This window comes from Heterodontus francisci, chromosome 5, assembly GCF_036365525.1.
Source record: "Heterodontus francisci isolate sHetFra1 chromosome 5, sHetFra1.hap1, whole genome shotgun sequence".
Classification (NCBI taxonomy): Eukaryota; Metazoa; Chordata; class Chondrichthyes; order Heterodontiformes; family Heterodontidae; genus Heterodontus; species Heterodontus francisci.
In genome coordinates this window covers 2,926,735-2,948,580 of record NC_090375.1, presented here as the reverse complement: position 1 = coordinate 2,948,580, position 21,846 = coordinate 2,926,735, and the positions used below count along the sequence as shown (strand labels likewise).

Sequence of the window (21,846 nt, the reverse complement as noted above, 5' to 3'; positions counted from 1 at the left end):
GGGGATGAGGTGGGGCTGGGAGATATGGGGATGAGGTGGGGCTGGGGATATGGGGATGAGGTGGGGCTGGGGATATGGGGATGAGGTGGGGCTGGGAGATATGGGGATGAGGTGGGGCTGGGAATATGGGGATGAGGTGGGGCTGGGGATATGGGGATGAGGTGGGGCTGGGAGATATGGGAATGAGGTGAAGCTGGGGATATGGGGATAAGGTGGGACTGGGGATATGGGGATGAGGTGGGGCTGGGGTTATGGGGATGAGGTGGGGCTGGGAGATATGGGGATGAGGTGAAGCTGGGGATATGGGGGTGAGGTGGAGTTGGGGGATATGGGGGTGAGGTGGGGTTGGGAGATATGGGGATGAGGTGGGGTTGGGGATATGGGGATGAGTTGGAGTTGGGGGATATGGGGATGAGGTGGGGTTGGGGGATATGGGGATGAGGTGGAGTTGGGGGATATGGGGATGAGGTGGGGTTGGGGATATGGGAATGAGGTGGAGTTGGGGGATATGGGGATGAGGTGGGGTTGGAGATATGGGGATGAGGTGGGGTTGGGGATATGGGGATGAGGTGGGGTTGGGGATATGGGAGTGAGGTGGGGTTGGGGATATGGGGGTGAGGTGGGGTTGGGGATATGGGGATGAGGTGGAGTTGGGGATATGGGGATGAGGTGGGGTTGGGGATATGGGGATGAGGTGGGGTTGGGGATATGGGGATGAGGTGGGGTTGGGGATATGGGGATGAGGTGGGGTTGGGGGATATGGGTGTGAGGTGGAGTTGGGGGATATGGGGATGAGGTGCAGCTGGGGATATGGGGATGTGGGGTTGGGGGATATGGGTGTGAGGTGGAGTTGGGGGATATGGGGATGAGGTGGAGCTGGGGATGTGGGGTTGGGGATATGGGGATGAGGTGGAGCTGGGGATGTGGGGTTGGGGATATGGGGGTGAGGTGGGGTTGGAGATATGGGGATGAGGTGGGGTTGGGGATATGGGGATGAGGTGGGGTTGGGGATATGGGGATGAGGTGGGGTTGGGGGATATGGGGGTGAGGTGGAGTTGGGGGATATGGGGATGAGGTGGAGCTGGGCATATGGGGATGAGGTGGGGTTGGGGATATGGGGATGAGGTGGGGTTGGGGATATGGGGATGAGGTGGGGTTGGGGGATATGGGGATGTGGGGTTGGGGATATGGGGATATGGGGATGAGGTGGGGTTGGGGATATGGGGGTGAGGTGGGGTTGGGGATATGGGGGTGAGGTGGGGTTGGGGATATGGGGATGAGGTGGAGCTGGGGATATGGGGAGAATATGGTGTTGGGGGATTTGGGGATGAGGTGGGGTTGGGGATATGGGGATGAGGTGGGGTTGGGGATATGGGGGTGAGGTGGAGTTGGGGGATATGGGGATGAGGTGGAGCTGGGGGATATGGGGAGAATATGGTGTTGGGGGATATGGGGGTGAGGTGGAATTGGGGATATGGGGGTGAGGTGGAGTTGGGGGATATGGGGGTGAGGTGGGGTTGGGGCATATGGGGGTGAGGTGGAGTTGGGGGATATGGGGATGAGGTGGAGCTGGGGGATATGGGGAGAATATGGTGTTGGGGGATATGGGGGTGAGGTGGAGTTGGGGATATGGGGGTGAGGTGGAGTTGGGGGATATGGGGGTGAGGTGGGGTTGGGGCATATGGGGGTGAGGTGGAGTTGGGGGATATGGGGATGAGGTGCAGCTGGGGATATGGGGATGTGGGGTTGGGGGATATGGGTGTGAGGTGGAGTTGGGGGATATGGGGATGAGGTGGAGCTGGGGATATGGGGATGAGGTGGGGTTGGGGGATATGGGGATGAGGTGGGGTTGGGGGATATGGGGATGAGGTGGGGTTGGGGGATATGGGTGTGAGGTGGAGTTGGGGGATATGGGGATGAGGTGCAGCTGGGGATATGGGGATGTGGGGTTGGGGATATGGGGGTGAGGTGGGGTTGGAGATATGGGGATGAGGTGGGGTTGGGGATATGGGGATGAGGTGGGGTTGGGGATATGAGGATGAGGTGGGGTTGGGGGATATGGGGGTGAGGTGGAGTTGGGGGATATGGGGATGAGGTGGAGCTGGGGATATGGGGATGAGGTGGGGTTGGGGATATGGGGATGAGGTGGGGTTGGGGATATGGGGATGAGGTGGGGTTGGGGGATATGGGGATGTGGGGTTGGGGATATGGGGATGAGGTGGGGTTGGGGATATGGGGGTGAGGTGGAGTTGGGGATTTGGGGAGAATATGGTGTTGGGGGATTTGGGGATGAGGTGGGGTTGGGGATATGGGGATGAGGTGGGGTTGGGGATATGGGGGTGAGGTGGAGTTGGGGGATATGGGGATGAGGTGGAGCTGGGGGATATGGGGAGAATATGGTGTTGGGGGATATGGGGGTGATGTGGAGTTGGGGATATGGGGGTGAGGTGGAGTTGGGGGATATGGGGGTGAGGTGGGGTTGGGGCATATGGGGGTGAGGTGGAGTTGGGGGATATGGGGGTGAGGTGGAGCTGGGGATATGGGGGTGAGGTGGGGTTGGGGGTTATGGAGGTGAGGTGGAGTTGGAGGATATGGGGGTGAGGTGGAGTTGGGGGATATGGGGGTGAGGTGGAGTTGGGGAATATGGGGGTGAGGTGGAGTTGGGGGATATGGGGATGAGGTGGGGTTGGGGGATATGGGGGTGAGGTGGAGTTGGGGGATATGGGGGTGAGGTGGAGTTGGGGGATATGGGGGTGAGGTGGGGTTGGGTGATATGGGGGTGAGGTGGAGTTGGGGGATATGGGGATGAGGTGGGGTTGGGGGATATGGGGGTGAGGTGGAGTTGGGGGATATGGGGGTGAGGTGGAGTTGGGGGATATGGGGGTGAGGTGGGGTTGGGTGATATGGGGGTGAGGTGGAGTTGGGGGATATGGGGATGAGGTGGGGTTGGGGATATGGGGGTGAGGTGGGGTTGGGGATATGGGGGTGAGGTGGGATTGGGGATATGGGGGTGAGGTGGGATTGGGGATATGGGGGTGAGGTGGGGTTGGGGATATGGGGGTGAGGTGGGGTTGGGGATATGGGGGTGAGGTGGGATTGGGGATATGGGGGTGAGGTGGGGTTGGGGATATGGGGGTGAGGTGGAGTTGGGGATATGGGGGTGAGGTGGAGTTGGGGATATGGGGAGAATATGGTGTTGGGGGATATGGGGATGAGGTGGAGCTGGGGGATATGGGGAGAATATGGTGTTGGGGGATATGGGGAGACATTGGGTAAGGTATATGTGAGAAGAGATAGGAGCTGATTGCACCCATTTGCAATGGTTGGGAAACACTCTGCCCTGATGATACCTTCCTGGTTTTGGCCTTTGGTTTGGGAGGTTCGCTGAAATCTCGCTCAACGGCCATTCTCAGATTCTTCAGCTCTTCTCTCATCAGTTCATCCACCTATTGGGATCAGAGGGGAGGAGGTCATTATCAGACACAGAACCGAAGGATAAACCTGCTCTTCAGCCCTTTGCTCCCACTCAAGTTTGATTGACCCTTACTGGATTCCGTACACTGAATCCCCATCCTTTCAAAATTGCTTCTCTCCTCACATTTGTGAAGATCCACACATGCAGCACATTCCCACAGGTCCCACAACGAGGGCACAGCCTCATCCAGAGGGACCTCAGTCACACACAATCCAGTTTTTACTCCACAGCACAGCAACCCCTTGCTCCCCCCGCCCCCCCCACCGCCCAATACTCAATATCAATATCTAATGCCCAATACGCAATACCTATATATGTATTTTTAAAAATTCATTCATGGGATGTGGGTGTTGCTGGCCAGGCCAGCATTTATTGCCCATCGCTAATTGCCCTTGAGAAGGTGGTGGTGAGCTGCCTTCTTGAACTGCTGCAGTCCATGTGGGGTAGGTACACCCACAGTGCTGTTAGGAAGGGAGTTCCAGGATTTTGACCCAGTGACAGTGAAGGAACAGTGATATAGTTCCAAGTCAGGATGGTGTGTGACTTAAAGGGGAACTTGCAGGTGGTGGTGTTCCCATGTATTTGCTGCCCTTGTCCTTTGAGGTGGTAGAGGCCGCGGGTTTGGAAGGTGCTGTCTCAGGAGCCTTGGTGTGTTGCTGCAGTGTATCTTGTAGATGGTACACACTGCTGCCACTGTGCGTCGGTGGTGGAGGGAGTGAATGTTTGTGGATGGGGTGCCAATCAAGCGGGCTGCTTTGTGCTGGATGGCGTCGAGCTTCTTGAGTGTTGTTGGAGCTGCACCCATCCAGGCAAGTGAAGAGTATTCCATCACACTCCTGACTTGTGCCTTGTCGATGGTGGACAGGCTTTGGGGAGTCAGGAGGTGAGTTACTCGCCTCAGGATTCCTAGCCTCTGACCTGCTCTTGTAGCCATGGTATTTATATGGCTACTCCAGTTCAGTTTCTGGTCAATGGTAGCCCCTAGGATGCTGATAGTGGGGGATTCAGCGATGGTAATACCATTGAATGTCAAGGGGAGATGGTTAGATTCTCTCTTGTTGGAGATGGTCATTGCCTGGCACTTGTGTGGCACGAATGTTACTTGCCACTTATCAGCCCAAGCCTGGATATTGTTCAGGTCTTGCTGCATTTCTACATGGACTGCTTCAGTATCTGAGGAGTCACGAATGGTGCTGAACATTGTGCAATCATCAGCGAACATCCCCACTTCTGACCTTATGATTGAAGGTAGGTCATTGATGAAGCAGCTGAAGATGGTTGGGCCTAGGACACTACCCTGAGGAACTCCTGCAGTGATGTCCTGGAGCTCAGATGATTGACCTCCAACAACCACAACCTTTGCGCTCGGTATGACTCCAACCAGTGGAGAGTTTTCCCCCTGATTCCCCTTGACTCCAGTTTTGCTCGGGCTCCTTGATGCCATACTCGGTCAAATGCTGCCTCGATTTCAAGGGCAGTCACTCTCACCCACCTCTTGAGTTCAGCTCTTTTGTCCATGTTTGAACCAAGGCTGTAATGAGGTCAGGAGCTGAGTGGCTCTGATGGAACCCAAACTGAGTGTCACTGAGCAAGTTATTGCTAAGCAAGTGCCGCTTGATGGCACTGTTGATGACACCTTCCATCACTTTACTGATTGAGATAAGGCTGATGGGGCGGTAATTGGCCGGGTTGGATTTGTCCTGCTTTTTGTGTACAGGACATACCTGGGCAGTTTTGCACATTGCCGGACAGATGCCAGTGTTGTTGCTGTACTGGAACAGCTTGGCTAGGGACGCGGCAAGTTCTGGAGCACAGGTCTTCAGTACTATTGCCGGAATATTGTCAGGACCCATAGCCTTTGCAGCATCCAGTGCCTTCAGTCGTTTCTTGATATCACAGGGAGTGAATTGAATTGGCTGAAGTCTGGCATCTGTGATGCTGGGGACTTCAGGAGGAGGCCGAGATGGATCATCAATTCAGCACTTCTGGCTGAAGATTGTCGCAAATGCTTCAGCCTTATCTTTCGCACTGATGTGCTGGGCTCTCCCATCATTGAGGATGTGGATATTTGTGGAGCCAGCTCCTCCTGTTAGTTGTTTAACTGTCCACCACCATTCATAGCTGGATGTGGCAGGACTGCAGAGCTTAGATTTGATCCACTGGTTATGGGATCGTTTAGCTCTGTCTGTCTCATGCTGCTTACGCAGTTTGGGGTGCAAGTAGTCCTGTGTTGTAGCTTCACCAGGTTAACACCTCATTTTGAAGTATGCCTGGTGCTGCTCCTGGCATGCCCTCCTGCATTCTTCATTGAACCAGGGTTGGTCTCCTGTCTTGATGGTAATGTTAGAGTGTGGAATATGCTGGGCCATGAGGTTACAGATTGTGGTTGAGTACAATTCTGCTGCTGCTGATGGCCCACAGCGCCTCATGGATGCCCAGTTTTGCATTGCGAGATCTGTTCAGAATCTATCCCATTTAGCACAGTGATAGTGCCACACAACACGATGGACAGTATCCTCAATGTGAAGACAGGTCTTCGTCTCCACAAGGGCTGTGCTGTGGTCACTGCTACCAATACAGTCATGGACAGAAGCATCTGCGGCAGGCAGATTGGTTAGGACGGGGTCAAGTGGTCAAGAGCAGCAGCGAGAGCGGGAACAGGCGAGAGCGGGAACAGGCGAGAGCTGGAACAGGCGAGAGGAGCCGGGAGATAAAAGGAGCCGAAGCCAGAGACCAGAAGCAACAGTGAGAGCGGGAACAGGCGAGAGCGGGAACAGGCGAGAGCGGGAACAGGCGAGAGCGGGAACAGGCGAGAGGAGCCGGGAGATAAAAGGAGCCGAAGCCAGAGACCAGAAGCAGCAGTGAGAGCGCTCTGTTCTGTTCTGTTCTGTTCTGTGGACCTGCTTGACCAGCAAAACATTGAAGTGTGATGTCACAGGAGAGCTGGTAAACGATTGGTGGGTATTTCTTTCTTCCATTTGAACAGCAGGAGCGGTGAGAGTGCGAGTCAGGGGGCAGCCGGGAAGGGAAGTTTCACTATAAAATACTTACAAAGAACAAAAGAACAAAGATAATTACAGCACAGGAACAGGCCCTTCGGCCCTCCAAGCCTGCGCCGATCCAGATCCTCCCTCTAAACATGTCGCCTATTTTCTAAGGTTCTGTATCTCTTTTCTTCCTGCCCATTCATGTATCTGTCTAGATACATCTTAAAAGACTCCATCGTGCCCGCATCTACCACCTCCGCTGGCAACGCGTTCCAGGTGCCCACCACCCTCTGCGTAAAGAACTTTCCACGCATATCCCCCCTAAACTTTTCCCCTTTCACTTTGAACTCGTGTCCTCTAGTAATTGAAACCTCCACTCTGGGAAAAAGCCTCTTGCTATCCACCCTGTCTATACCTCTCATGATTTTGTACACCTCAATCAGGTCCCCCCTCAACCTCCGTCTTTCTAATGAAAATAATCCTAATCTGCTCAACCTCTCTTCATAGCTAGCGCCCTCCATACCAGGCAACATCCTGGTGAACCTCCTCTGCACCCTCTCCAAAGCATCCACATCCTTTTGGTAATGTGGCGACCAGAACTGCACGCAGTATTCCAAATGTGGCCGAACCAAAGTCCTATACAACTGTAACATGACCTGCCAAACTCTTGTACTCAATGCCCCGTCCGATGAAGGAAAGCATGCCGTATGCCTTCTTGACCACTCTATTTACCTGCGTTGCCACCTTCAGGGAACAGTGGACCTGAACACCCAAATCTCTCTGGACATCAATTTTCCCCAGGACTTTTCCATTTACTGTATAGTTCACTCTTGAATTGGATCTTCCAAAATGCATCACCTCGCATTTGCCCTGATTGAACTCCATCTGCCATTTCTCTGCCCAACTCTCCAATCTATCTATATTCTGCTGTATTCTCTGACAGTCCCCTTCACTATCTGCTACTCCACCAATCTTAGTGTCGTCTGCAAATTTGCTAATCAGTCCACCTATACTTTCCTCCAAATCATTAATGTATATCACAAACAACAGTGGTCCCAGCACGGATCCCTGTGGAACACCACTGGTCACACGTCTCCATTTTGAGAAACTCCCTTCTACTGCTACTCTCTGTCTCCTGTTGCCCAGCCAGTTCTTTATCCATCTAGCTAGTACACCTTGGACCCCAAGCGCCTTCACTTTCTCCATCAGCCTGCCATGGGGAACCTTATCAAACGCCTTACTGAAGTCCATGTATATGACATCGACAGCCCTTCCCTCATCAATCAACTTTGTCACTTCCTCAAAGAATTCTATTAAGTTGGTTAGACATGACCTTCCCTGCACAAAACCATGTTGCCTATCACTGATGAGCCCATTTTTTTCCAAATGGGAATAGATCCTATCCCTCAGTATCTTCTCCAGCAGCTTCCCTACCACTGACGTCAGGCTCACCGGTCTATAATTACCTGGATTATCCCTGCTACCCTTCTTAAACAAGGGGACAACATTAGCAATTCTCCAGTCCTCCGGGACCTCACCCGTGTTTAAGGATGCTGCAAAGATATCTGTTAAGGCCCCAGCTATTTCCTCTCTCGCTTCCCTCAGTAACCTGGGATAGATCCCATCCGGACCTGGGGACTTGTCCACCTTAATGCCCTTTAGAATACCCAACACTTCCTCCCTCCTTATGCCGACTTGACCTAGAGTAATCAAACATCTGTTCCTAACCTCAACATCCGTCATGTCCCTCTCCTCGGTGAATACCGATGCAAAGTACTCGTTTAGAATCTCACCCATTTTCTCTGAGTCCAAGCATAACATTCCTCCTTTGTCCTTTAGTGGGCCAATCCTTTCTCTAGTTACCCTCTTTCTCCTTATATATGAATAAAACGCTTTGGGATTTTCCTTAACCCTGTTTGCTAAAGATATTTCATGACCCCTTTTAGCCCTCTTAATTCCTCGTTTCAGATTGGTCCTACATTCCCGATATTCTTTCAAAGCTTCGTCTTTCATCAGCCGCCTAGACCTTATGTATGCTTCCTTTTTCCTCTTAGCTAGTCTCACAATTTCACCTGTCATCCATGGTTCCCTAATCTTGCCATTTCTATCCCTCATTTTCACAGGAACATGTCTCTCCTGCACGCTAATCAACCTCTCTTTAAAAGCCTCCCACATATCACATGTGGATTTACCTTCAAACAGCTGCTCCCAATCTACTTACCTCGTGATTCGGGGGACACGGACACAGTGACTGCTGGGTAAGTGAACTTATATATTCGGGCAGTGGCTAAACCCGAAACACTACACGTGTAGTGTTTCCCACCCATCCTCCTCTAACCAAAAAAAAAGGACTCTTGTGTGGAGGGTTTGGGAAGGTAAGGTTTTCCTTTATTTTTATTTAATCTCTGTTGTCAATTTAGAGCAGAGGGGATGGAAGCTAGGGCGGTTGCATGCTCCTCTTGCAGGATGTGGGAGGTGAGGGTCACCACTTGTGTCCCTGCTGACTTCACCTGTGAGAAGTGCACCCAACTCCAGCTCCTCGCAGACCGCGTTAGGGAACTGGAGCTGGATGAACTTCGGATCATTCAGGAGGCTGAGGGGGTGATAGAGAGCAGTTATAGGGAAGTAGTGACACCTAAGTTACAGGATAAAGGTAGCTGGGTGACCGTTAGGGGAGGGAAAGGGAATCGGCACACAGTGCAGGGATCCCCTGTGGCCGTTCCCCTCAATAATAAGTATACCGTTTTGGATACGGTTGAGGGGGGAATGACCTTCCAGGGGAAAGCCACAGCAGCCAGGTCTCTGGCACTGAGCCTGGCTCTGTGGCTCAGAAGGGAAGGGGGGAGAATAGGAGAGCGATAGTGATAGGAGATTCAGTGGTTAGAGGAACAGACAGGAGATTCTGTGGTCGCGAACGAGACTCCCGGATGATATGTTGCCTCCCGGGTGCCAGGGTCAGGGATGTCTCGGATCGAGTCTACAGGATTCTTAAGGGGGAGGGGGAGCAGCCAGAGGTCATGGTACACATCGGTACCAATGACATAGCTAGGAAAAGGGATGAGGACCTGAAAAGCGAATATAGGGAGTTAGGTTGGAAGCTGAAAGGCAGGACGAGCAGAGTAGTAATCTCAGGATTGATAACGGTGCCACGTGCTAGTGAGGCTAGAAACAGGGAGCGAGTGCAGCTGAACACGTGGCTACAGAGCTGGTGTAGGAGGGAGGGCTTCAGATATGTGGATCATTGGGATACCTTCTGGGGAAGGTGGGACCTGTACAAGAGGGACGGGTTGCATCTGAACTGGAGGGGCACCAATATCCTGGGCGGGAGGTTTGCTAGCGCTCTTCGGGAGGGTTTAAACTAGTTTGGCAGGGGGATGGGAACCGGAGCTACGGATCAGTGGATGGGGTAGCTGTTGAACAGGAAGATACAGAGTGCAGAGAGTCTGTGAGGAAGGTTAGACAGTTGACAGGGCAAAGTTGCAGCCAGTATGATGGGTTGAAGTGTGTCTATTTTAACACAAGAAGTGTCAGGAATAAGGGTGATGAACTTAGAGCATGGATCAATACTTGGAGCTACGATGTTGTGGCCATTACGGAGACTTGGATATCACAGGGGCAGGAATGGATGTTGGATGTTCCGGGGTTTAGATGTTTCAAAAGGAATATGGAGGGAGGTAAAAGAGGTGGGGGAGTGGCATTGTTAATCAGGGATAGTATCACAGCTGCAGAAAGGGAGGTCGTCGAGGAGGGTTTGTCTACTGAGTCATTATGGGTGGAAGTCAGAAACAGGAAAGGAGCAGTCACTTTGTTTGGAGTTTTCTATAGACCCCCCAATCGCAACAGAGACACGGAGGAACAGATTGGGAGGCAGATTTTGGAAAGGTGCAGAAGTAACAGGGTTGTTGTCATGGGTGACTTCAACTTCCCTAATATTGATTGGAACCTCCTTAGTGCAAATAGTTTGGATGGAGCAGTTTTTGTCAGGTGTGTCCAGGAAGGTTTCCTGACTCAATATGTTGATAGGCCGACTCGAGGGGAGACGATGTTGGATTTGGTGCTTGGCAAGGAACCAGGCCAGGTGGCAGATCTCTCGTTGGGAGAGCATTTCGGGGATAGTGATCACAACTCCCTGACCTTTACTATAGTCATGGAGAGGGACAGGAGCAGACGGGATGGGAAAATATTTAATTGGGGGAGAGGGAATTACAATGCTATTAGGCAGGAACTGGGGAGCATAAATTGGGAACAGATGTTCTCAGGGAAATGCACGACAGAAATGTGGAGGTTGTTTAGGGAGCACTTGCTGCGACTGCTGGATAGGTTTGTCCCGATGAGGCAAGGAAGGGATGGTAGGGTGAAGGAACCTTGGATGACAAGAGATGTGGAACAGCTAGTCAAGAGGAAGAAGGAAGCTTACTTAAGGTTGAGGAAGCAAGGATCAGACAGGGCTCTAGAGGGTTACAAGGTAGCCAGGAAGGAACTGAAGAATGGACTTAGGAGAGCTAGAAGGGACATGAAAAAGTCTTGGCGGGTAGGATTAAGGAAAATCCCAAGGCATTCTACACTTCTGTGAGGAACAAGAGGATGGCCAGAGTGAGGGTAGGGCCGATCAGGGATAGTGGAGGGAACTTGTGCCTGGAGTCGGAGGAGGTAGGGGAGGTCCTAAATGAATACTTTGCGTCAGTATTCACTAGTGAGAGGGACCTGGTCGTTTGTGAGGACAGCGTGAAACAGGCTGATATGCTCGAACAGGTTGAGGTTAAGAAGGAGGATGTGCTGGAAATTTTGAAAGACATGAGGATAGATAAGTCCCTGGGGCCAGACGGGATATACCCAAGGATATTACGGGAAGTGAGGGAAGAGATTGCTGCGCCTTTGGCGATGATCTTTGCGTCCTCACTGTCCACTGGAGTAGTACCGGATGATTGGAGGATGGCAAATGTTATTCCCTTATTCAAGAAAGGGAATAGGGATAACCCTGGGAATTATAGACCAGTCAGTCTTACGTCGGTGGTGGGCAAATTATTGGAGAGGATTCTGAGAGACAGGATTTATGATTATTTGGAAAAGCATAGTTTGATTAGAGATAGTCAGCATGGCTTTGTGAGGGGCAGGTCATGCCTCACAAGCCTTATTGAATTCTTTGAGGATGTGACAAAACACGTTGATGAAGGAAGAGCAGTGGATGTGGTGTATATGGATTTTAGAAAGGCGTTTGATAAGGTTCCCCATGGTAGGCTCATTCAGAAAGTAAGGAGGCATGGGATACAGGGAAATTTGGCTGTCTGGATACAGAATTAGCTGGCCCATGGAAGACAGAGGGTGGTAGTAGATGGAAAGTATTCAGCCTGGAGCTCGATGACCAGTGGTGTTCCGCAGGGATCTGTTCTGGGACCTCTTGGTGATTTTTATAAATGACTTGGATGAGGAGGTGGAAGGCTGGGTTAGTAAGTTTGCCGATGACACAAAGGTTGCTGGAGTTGTGGATAGTGTGGAAGGCTGTTGTAGGTTGCAACGGGACATTGACAGGATGCAGAGCTGGGCTGAGAAGTGGCAGATGGAGTTCAACCTGGAAAAGTGTGAAGTGATTCATTTTGGAAGGTCGAATTTGAATGCAGAATACAGGCTTAAAGACAGGATTCTTGGCAGTGTGGAGGAACAGAGGGATCTTGGGGTCCATGTCCATAGATCCCTCAAAGTTGCCAACCAAGTTGATAGGGTTGTTAGCGAGGCGTATGGTGTGTTGGCTTTCATTAACAGAGGGATTGAGTTTAAGAGCCGCGAGGTTATGCTGCAGCTCTATAAAGCCCTGGTTCGACCACACTTGGAATATTGTGTTCAGTTCTGGTCGCCTCATTACAGGAAGGATGTGGAAGCTTTAGAAAGGGTGCAGAGGAGATTTACCAGGATGCTGCCTGGACTGGAGGGCATGTCTTATGAAGAAAGGTCGAGGGAGCTAGGGCTTTTCTCATTGGAGTGAAGAAGGATGAGAGGTGAATTGATAGAGGTGTACAAGATGATGAGAGGCATGGATAGAGTGGATAACCAGAGCCTTTTTCCCAGGGTGGAAAGGGCTATCACCAGGGGGCATAATTTTAAGGTGATTGGAGGAAGGTTTCGGGGAGATGTCAGAGGTAGGTTCTTTACACAGAGAGTGGTGGGTGCGTGGAATGCACTGCCAGCGGTGGTAGATTAGGGACACTTAAGCGACTCTTGGATAGGTACATGGATGATAGTAGAATGAAGCGTATGTCGGTAGTTTGATCTTAGAGTAGGTTAAAGGGTCGGCACAACATCGTGGGCTGAAGGGCCTGTACTGTGCTGTACTGTTCTGTGTTCTATGTTCTAAGTGTGTTTTTCCCTCTTGTTGGTTACCCCACCACCCGCCGCAGACCCAGTCGAGCAGTTGTGTCCTTTCGGACTCAGCCAGCTCGGTCAGTAGTGGTGCTACCGAGCCACTCTTGGTGAAGGACATTGAAGTCCCCCACCCAGAGTACATTCTGTGCCCTTGCCACCCTCAGTGCTTCCTCCAAGTGGTGTTCAACATGGACTTAACAGCTGAGGGAGGGCAGCAGGTGGTAATCAGTAGGAGGTTTCCTTGCCCATGTTTGACCTGATGCCATGAGACTTCATGGGGTCCGGAGTCGATGTTGAGAACTCCCAGGGCAACTCCCTCCCTACTGTATACCACTGTGCCACCACCTCTGCTTGGTCTGTCCTGCCGGTGGGACAGGACATACCCGGGGATGGTGATGGCAGTGTCTGGGACATTGTCTTTTAGGTATGATTCTGTGAGTATGACTATGTCAGGCTGTTGCTTGACTAGTCTGTGGGACAGCTCTCCCAACTTTAGCACAAGCCCCCAGATGTTAGTAAGGAGGACTTTGCAGGGCCGACAGGGCTGGGTTTACCGTTGTCGTTTCTGGCGCCTCGGTCGATGCCGGGTGGTCGGTCCAGTTTCATTCCTTTTTTTTTGACTTTGTAGCGGTTCGATACAACTGAGTGGCTTGCTAGGCCATTTCAGAGGGCGGTTAAGAGTCAGCCACATTGCTGTGGGTTTGGAGTCACATGTAGGCCAGATCAGGTAAGGACAGCAGATTTCCTTCCCGAAAGGACATTCGTGAACCAGCTGGGTTTTTACAACAATCGACAATGGTTTCATGGCCATCATTAGACTAGCTTTTAATTCCAGATTTATTAATTGAATTCAAATTCCACCTTCTGCTGTGGTGGGATTCGAACCCATGTCCCCAGAGCAATATCCTGGGTCTCTGGGTTACTCGTCCAGACACAATACCACTACACCACCGCCTCCCCATATCTAATGCTCAATACCCAGTATCTAATATCTAATGCCCAATATCCAATAACAAAATCTAATGCCCAATATCCAATAACAAAATCTAATGCCCAATATCCAATAACAAACTCGAATGCCCAATATCCAATAACAAAATCTAATGCCCAATATCCAATAACAAACTCTAATGCCCAATATCCAATAACAAAATCTAATGCCCAATATTCAATAACAAAATCTAATGCCCAATATCCAATAACAAACTCTAATGCCCAATATCCAATAACAAACTCTAATGCCCAATATCCAATAACAAAATCTAATGCCCAATACCCAATAACAAAATCTAATGCAAAATATCCAATAACAAAATATAATTCCCAATATCCAATAACAAACTCTAATGCCCAATATCCAATAACAAAATCTAATGCCCAATATCCAATAACAAAATCTAATGCCCAATATCCAATAACAAACTCTAATGCCCAATATCCAATAACAAAATCTAATGCCCAATATCCAATAACAAAATCTAATGCCCAATATCCAATAACAAACTCTAATGCCCAATATCCAACAACAAAATCTAATGCCCAATATCCAATAACAAAATCTAATGCCCAATATTCAATAACAAAATCTAATGCCCAATATCCAATAACAAACTCTAATGCCCAATATCCAATAACAAAATCTAATGCCCAATATCCAATAACAAACTCTAATGCCCAATATCCAATAACAAAATCTAATGCCCAATATCCAATAACAAACTCTAATGCCCAATATCCAATAACAAAATCTAATGCCCAATATCCAATAACAAAATCTAATGCCCAATATCCAATAACAAACTCTAATGCCCAATATCCAATAACAAACTCTAATGCCCAATATCCAATAACAAAATCTAATGCCCAATATCCAATAACAAACTCTAATGCCCAATATCCAACAACAAAATCTAATGCCCAATATCCAATAACAAAATCTAATGCCCAATATCCAATAACAAACTCTAATGCCCAATATCCAATAACAAACTCTAATGCCCAATATTCAATAATAAAATCTAATGCCCAATATCCAATAACAAACTCTAATGCCCAATATCCAATAACAAAATCTAATGCCCAATATCCAATAACAAACTCTAATGCCCAATATCCAATAACAAAATCTAATGCCCAATATCCAATAACAAACTCTAATGCCCAATATCCAATAACAAACTCTAATGCCCAATATTCAATAACAAAATCTAATGCCCAATATCCAATAACAAACTCTAATGCCCAATATCCAATAACAAACTCTAATGCCCAATACCCAATAACAAAATCTAATGACCAATATCCAATAACAAACTCAAATGCCCAATATCCAATAACAAAATCTAATGCCCAATATCCAATAACAAACTCTAATGCCCAATATCCAATAACAAAATCTAATGCCCAATATCCAATAACAAACTCAAATGCCCAATATCCAATAACAAAATCTAATGCCCAATATCCAATAACAAACTCTAATGCCCAATATCCAATAACAAAATCTAATGCCCAATACCCAATAACAAAATCTAATGCCCAATATCCAATAACAAACTCAAATGCCCAATATCCAATAACAAAATCTAATGCCCAATATCCAATAACAAACACAAATGCCCAATATCCAATAACAAAATCTAATGCCCAATATCCAATAACAAACTCTAATGCCCAATATCCAATAACAAAATCTAATGCCCAATATCCAATAACAAACTCTAATGCCCAATATCCAACAACAAACTCTAAAGCCCAATATCCAATAACAAAATCTAATGCCCAATATCCAATAACAAACTCTAATGCCCAATATCCAATAACAAACTCTAATGCCCAATATCCAATAACAAACTCTAATGCCCAATATCCAATAACAAAATCTAATGCCCAATATCCAATAACAAACTCTAATGCCCAATATCCAATAACAAAATCTAATGCCCAATATCCAATAACAAACTCTAATGCCCAATATCCAACAACAAACTCTAAAGCCCAATATCCAATAACAAAATCTAATGCCCAATATCCAATAACAAAATCTAATGCCCAGTATCCAATAACAAACTCTAATGCCCAATATCCAATAACAAAATCTAATGCCCAATATCCAATAACAAAATCTAATGCCCAATATCCAATAACAAACTCTAATGCCCAATATCCAATAACAAACTCTAAAGCCCAATATCCAATAACAAAATCTAATGCCCAATATCCAATAACAAACTCTAAAGCCCAATATCCAATAACAAACTCTAAAGCCCAATATCCAATAACAAAATCTAATGCCCAATATCCAATAACAAAATCTAATGCCCAATATCCAATAACAAACTCTAAAGCCCAATATCCAATAACAAAATCTAATGCCCAATATCCAATAACAAACTCAAAAGCCCAATATCCAATAACAAACTCTAAAGCCCAATATCCAATAACAAAATCTAATGCCCAATATCCAATAACAAAATCTAATGCCCAATATCCAATAACAAACTCTAAAGCCCAATATCCAATAACAAAATCTAATGCCCAATATCCAATAACAAACTCTAAAGCCCAATATCCAATAACAAACTCTAAAGCCCAATATCCAATAACAAAATCTAATTCCCAATATCCAATAACAAACTCTAAAGCCCAATATCCAATAACAAAATCTAATGCCCAATATCCAATAACAAAATCTAATGCCCAATATCCAATAACAAACTCTAATGCCCAATATCCAATAACAAACTCTAAAGCCCAATATCCAACAACAAAATCTAATGCCCAATATCCAATAACAAACTCTAAAGCCCAATATCCAATAACAAAATCTAATGCCCAATATCCAATAACAAAATCTAATGCCCAATATCCAATAACAAAATCTAATGCCCAATATCCAATAACAAACTCTAATGCCCAATATCCAATAACAAAATCTAATGTCCAATATCCAATAACAAACTCTAATGCCCAATATCCAATAACAAACTCTAATGCCCAATATCCAATAACAAACTCTAAAGCCCAATATCCAATAACAAAATCTAATGCCCAATATCCAATAACAAACTCTAATGCCCAATATCCAATAACAAAATCTAATGCCCAATACCCAATAACAAACTCTAAAGCCCAATATCCAATAACAAAATCTAATGCCCAATATCCAATAACAAACTCTACAGCCCAATATCCAATAACAAACTCTAAAGCCCAATCTCCAATAATAAAATCTAATGCCCAATATCCAATAACAAACTCTAAAGCCCAATATCCAATAACAAAATCTAATGCCCAATACCCAATAACAAACTCTTCAGCCCAATATCCAATAACAAAATCTAATGCCCAATATCCAATAACAAACTCTAAAGCCCAATATCCAATAACAAACTCTAAAGCCCAATATCCAATAACAAAATCTAATGCCAAATATCCAATAACAAAATCTAATGCCCAATATCCAATAACAAACTCTAATGCCCAATATCCAATAACAAACTCTAAAGCCCAATATCCAATAACAAAATCTAATGCCCAATATCCAATAACAAACTCTAAAGCCCAATATCCAATAACAAACTCTAATGCCCAATCTCCAATAACAAACTCTAATGCCCAATACCCAATAACAAAATCTAATGCCCAATATCCAATAACAAAATCTAATGCCCAATATCCAATAACAAACTCGAATGCCCAATATCCAATAACAAAATCTAATGCCCAATACCCAATAACAAAATCTAATGCCCAATATCCAATAACAAACTCTAATGCCCAATATCCAATAACAAAATCTAATGCCCAATATCCAATAGCAAAATCTGATGCCCAATATCCAATAACAAACTCTAATGCCCAATATCCAATAACAAACTCTAAAGCCCAATATCCAATAACAAAATCTAATGCCCAATATCCAATAACAAACTCTAAAGCCCAATATCCAATAACAAACTCTAAAGCCCAATATCCAATAACAAAATCTAATGCCCAATATCCAATAACAAACTCTAAAGCCCAATATCCAATAACAAAATCTAATGCCCAATATCCAATAACAAAATCTAATGCCCAATATCCAATAACAAACTCTAATGCCCAATATCCAATAACAAACTCTAAAGCCCAATATCCAATAACAAAATCTAATGCCCAATATCCAATAACAAACTCTAAAGCCCAATATCCAATAACAAAATCTAATGCCCAATATCCAATAACAAAATCTAATGCCCAATATCCAATAACAAAATCTAATGCCCAATATCCAATAACAAACTCTAATGCCCAATATCCAATAACAAACTCTAATGCCCAATATCCAATAACAAAATCTAATGCCCAATACCCAATAACAAAATCTAATGCCCAATATCCAATAACAAAATCTAATGCCCAATATCCAATAACAAACTCGAATGCCCAATATCCAATAACAAAATCTAATGCCCAATACGCAATAACAAAATCTAATGCCCAATATCCAATAACAAACTCGAATGCCCAATATCCAATAACAAAATCTAATGCCCAATACCCAATAACAAAATCTAATGCCCAATATCCAATAACAAACTCGAATGCCCAATATCCAATAACAAAATCTAATGCCCAATACCCAATAACAAAATCTAATGCCCAATATCCAATAACAAACTCTAATGCCCAATATCCAATAACAAAATCTAATGCCCAATATCCAATAGCAAAATCTGATGCCCAATATCCAATAACAAACTCTAATGCCCAATATCCAATAACAAACTCTAAAGCCCAATATCCAATAACAAAATCTAATGCCCAATATCCAATAGCAAAATCTGATGCCCAATATCCAATAACAAACTCTAAAGCCCAATATCCAATAACAAAATCTAATGCCCAATATCCAATAGCAAAATCTGATGCCCAATATCCAATAACAAACTCTAATGCCCAATATCCAATAACAAACTCTAATGCCCAATATCCAATAACAAACTCTAAAGCCCAATATCCAATAACAAAATCTAATGCCCAATATCCAATAGCAAAATCTGATGCCCAATATCCAATAACAAACTCTAATGCCCAATATCCAATAACAAACTCTAAAGCCCAATATCCAATAACAAAATCTAATGCCCAATATCCAATAACAAAATCTAATGCCCAATATCCAATAAAAAACTCTAAAGCCCAATATCCAATAACAAACTCTAAAGCCCAATATCCAATAACAAAATCTAATGCCCAATATCCAATAACAAACTCTAAAGCCCAATATCCAATAACAAAATCTAATGCCCAATATCCAATAACAAAATCTAATGCCCAATATCCAATAACAAACTCTAATGCCCAATATCCAATAACAAACTCTAAAGCCCAATATCCAATAACAAAATCTAATGCCCAATATCCAATAACAAACTCTAAAGCCCAATATCCAATAACAAAATCTAATGCCCAATATCCAATAACAAAATCTAATGCCCAATATCCAATAACAAAATCTAATGCCCAATATCCAATAACAAACTCTAATGCCCAATATCCAATAACAAACTCTAATGCCCAATATCCAATAACAAAATCTAATGCCCAATATCCAATAACAAACTCTAATGCCCAATATCCAATAACAAACTCTAATGCCCAATATCCAATAACAAACTCTAAAGCCCAATATCCAATAACAAAATCTAATGCCCAATATCCAATAACAAACTCTAATGCCCAATATCCAATAACAAAATCTAATGCCCAATACCCAATAACAAACTCTAAAGCCCAATATCCAATAACAAAATCTAATGCCCAATATCCAATAACAAACTCTACAGCCCAATATCCAATAACAAACTCTACAGCCCAATATCCAATAACAAACACTAAAGCCCAATCTCCAATAATAAAATCTAATGCCCAATATCCAATAACAAACTCTAAAGCCCAATATCCAATAACAAAATCTAATGCCCAATACCCAATAACAAACTCTTCAGCCCAATATCCAATAACAAAATCTAATGCCCAATATCCAATAACAAACTCTAAAGCCCAATATCCAATAACAAACTCTAAAGCCCAATATCCAATAACAAAATCTAATGCCAAATATCCAATAACAAAATCTAATGCCCAATATCCAATAACAAACTCTAATGCCCAATATCCAATAACAAACTCTAAAGCCCAATATCCAATAACAAAATCTAATGCCCAATATCCAATAACAAACTCTAAAGCCCAATATCCAATAACAAACTCTAATGCCCAATCTCCAATAACAAACTCTAATGCCCAATACCCAATAACAAAATCTAATGCCCAATATCCAATAACAAAATCTAATGCCCAATATCCAATAACAAACTCGAATGCCCAATATCCAATAACAAAATCTAATGCCCAATACCCAATAACAAAATCTAATGCCCAATATCCAATAACAAACTCTAATGCCCAATATCCAATAACAAAATCTAATGCCCAATATCCAATAGCAAAATCTGATGCCCAATATCCAATAACAAACTCTAATGCCCAATATCCAATAACAAAATCTAATGCCCAATATCCAATAACAAAATCTAAAGCCCAATATCCAATAACAAAATCTAATGCCCAATATCCAATAACAAACTCTAATGCCCAATATCCAATAACAAAATCTAATGCCCAATATCCAATAACAAACTCTAATGCCCAATATCCAATAACAAAATCTAAAGCCCAATATCCAATAACAAAATCTAATGCCCAATATCCAATAACAAAATCTAATGCCCAATATCCAATAACAAACTCTAATGCCCAATATCCAATAACAAACTCTAAAGCCCAATATCCAATAACAAAATCTAATGCCCAATATCCAATAACAAACTCTAAAGCCCAATATCCAATAACAAACTCTAAAGCCCAATATCCAATAACAAAATCTAATGCCCAATATCCAATAACAAAATCTAATGCCCAATATCCAATAACAAACTCTAAAGCCCAATATCCAATAACAAAATCTAATGCCCAATATCCAATAACAAACTCAAAAGCCCAATATCCAATAACAAACTCTAAAGCCCAATATCCAATAACAAACTCTAAAGCCCAATATCCAATAACAAAATCTAATGCCCAATATCCAATAACAAAATCTAATGCCCAATATCCAATAACAAACTCTAAAGCCCAATATCCAATAACAAAATCTAATGCCCAATATCCAATAACAAAATCTAATGCCCAATACCCAATAACAAAATCTAATGCCCAATATCCAATAACAAACTCTAATGCCCAATATCCAATAACAAAATCTAATGCCCAATATCCAATAGCAAAATCTGATGCCCAATATCCAATAACAAACTCTAATGCCCAATATCCAATAACAAAATCTAATGCCCAATATCCAATAACAAAATCTAAAGCCCAATATCCAATAACAAAATCTAATGCCCAATATCCAATAACAAACTCTAATGCCCAATATCCAATAACAAAATCTAATGCCCAATATCCAATAACAAACTCTAATGCCCAATATCCAATAACAAAATCTAAAGCCCAATATCCAATAACAAAATCTAATGCCCAATATCCAATAACAAAATCTAATGCCCAATATCCAATAACAAACTCTAATGCCCAATATCCAATAACAAACTCTAAAGCCCAATATCCAATAACAAAATCTAATGCCCAATATCCAATAACAAACTCTAAAGCCCAATATCCAATAACAAACTCTAAAGCCCAATATCCAATAACAAAATCTAATGCCCAATATCCAATAACAAAATCTAATGCCCAATATCCAATAACAAACTCTAAAGCCCAATATCCAATAACAAAATCTAATGCCCAATATCCAATAACAAACTCAAAAGCCCAATATCCAATAACAAACTCTAAAGCCCAATATCCAATAACAAAATCTAATGCCCAATATCCAATAACAAAATCTAATGCCCAATATCCAATAACAAACTCTAAAGCCCAATATCCAATAACAAAATCTAATGCCCAATATCC

At 44.4% G+C, this 21,846-nt stretch overlaps 1 protein-coding gene across 1 annotated transcript in view; it reads right to left on the bottom strand.

Moving 5' to 3' along the window:
* LOC137369689 (dynein regulatory complex protein 11-like) overlaps positions 1 to 21,846 on the bottom strand; it is a 486,226-nt gene that overhangs the window by 75,043 nt on the left and 389,337 nt on the right. Inside the window, exon 11 of the mRNA XM_068031024.1 lies at positions 3,351 to 3,446. Coding sequence (XP_067887125.1) covers positions 3,351 to 3,446 — 96 coding nt within the window. The remainder of the gene's footprint in view (positions 1 to 3,350; positions 3,447 to 21,846) is intronic.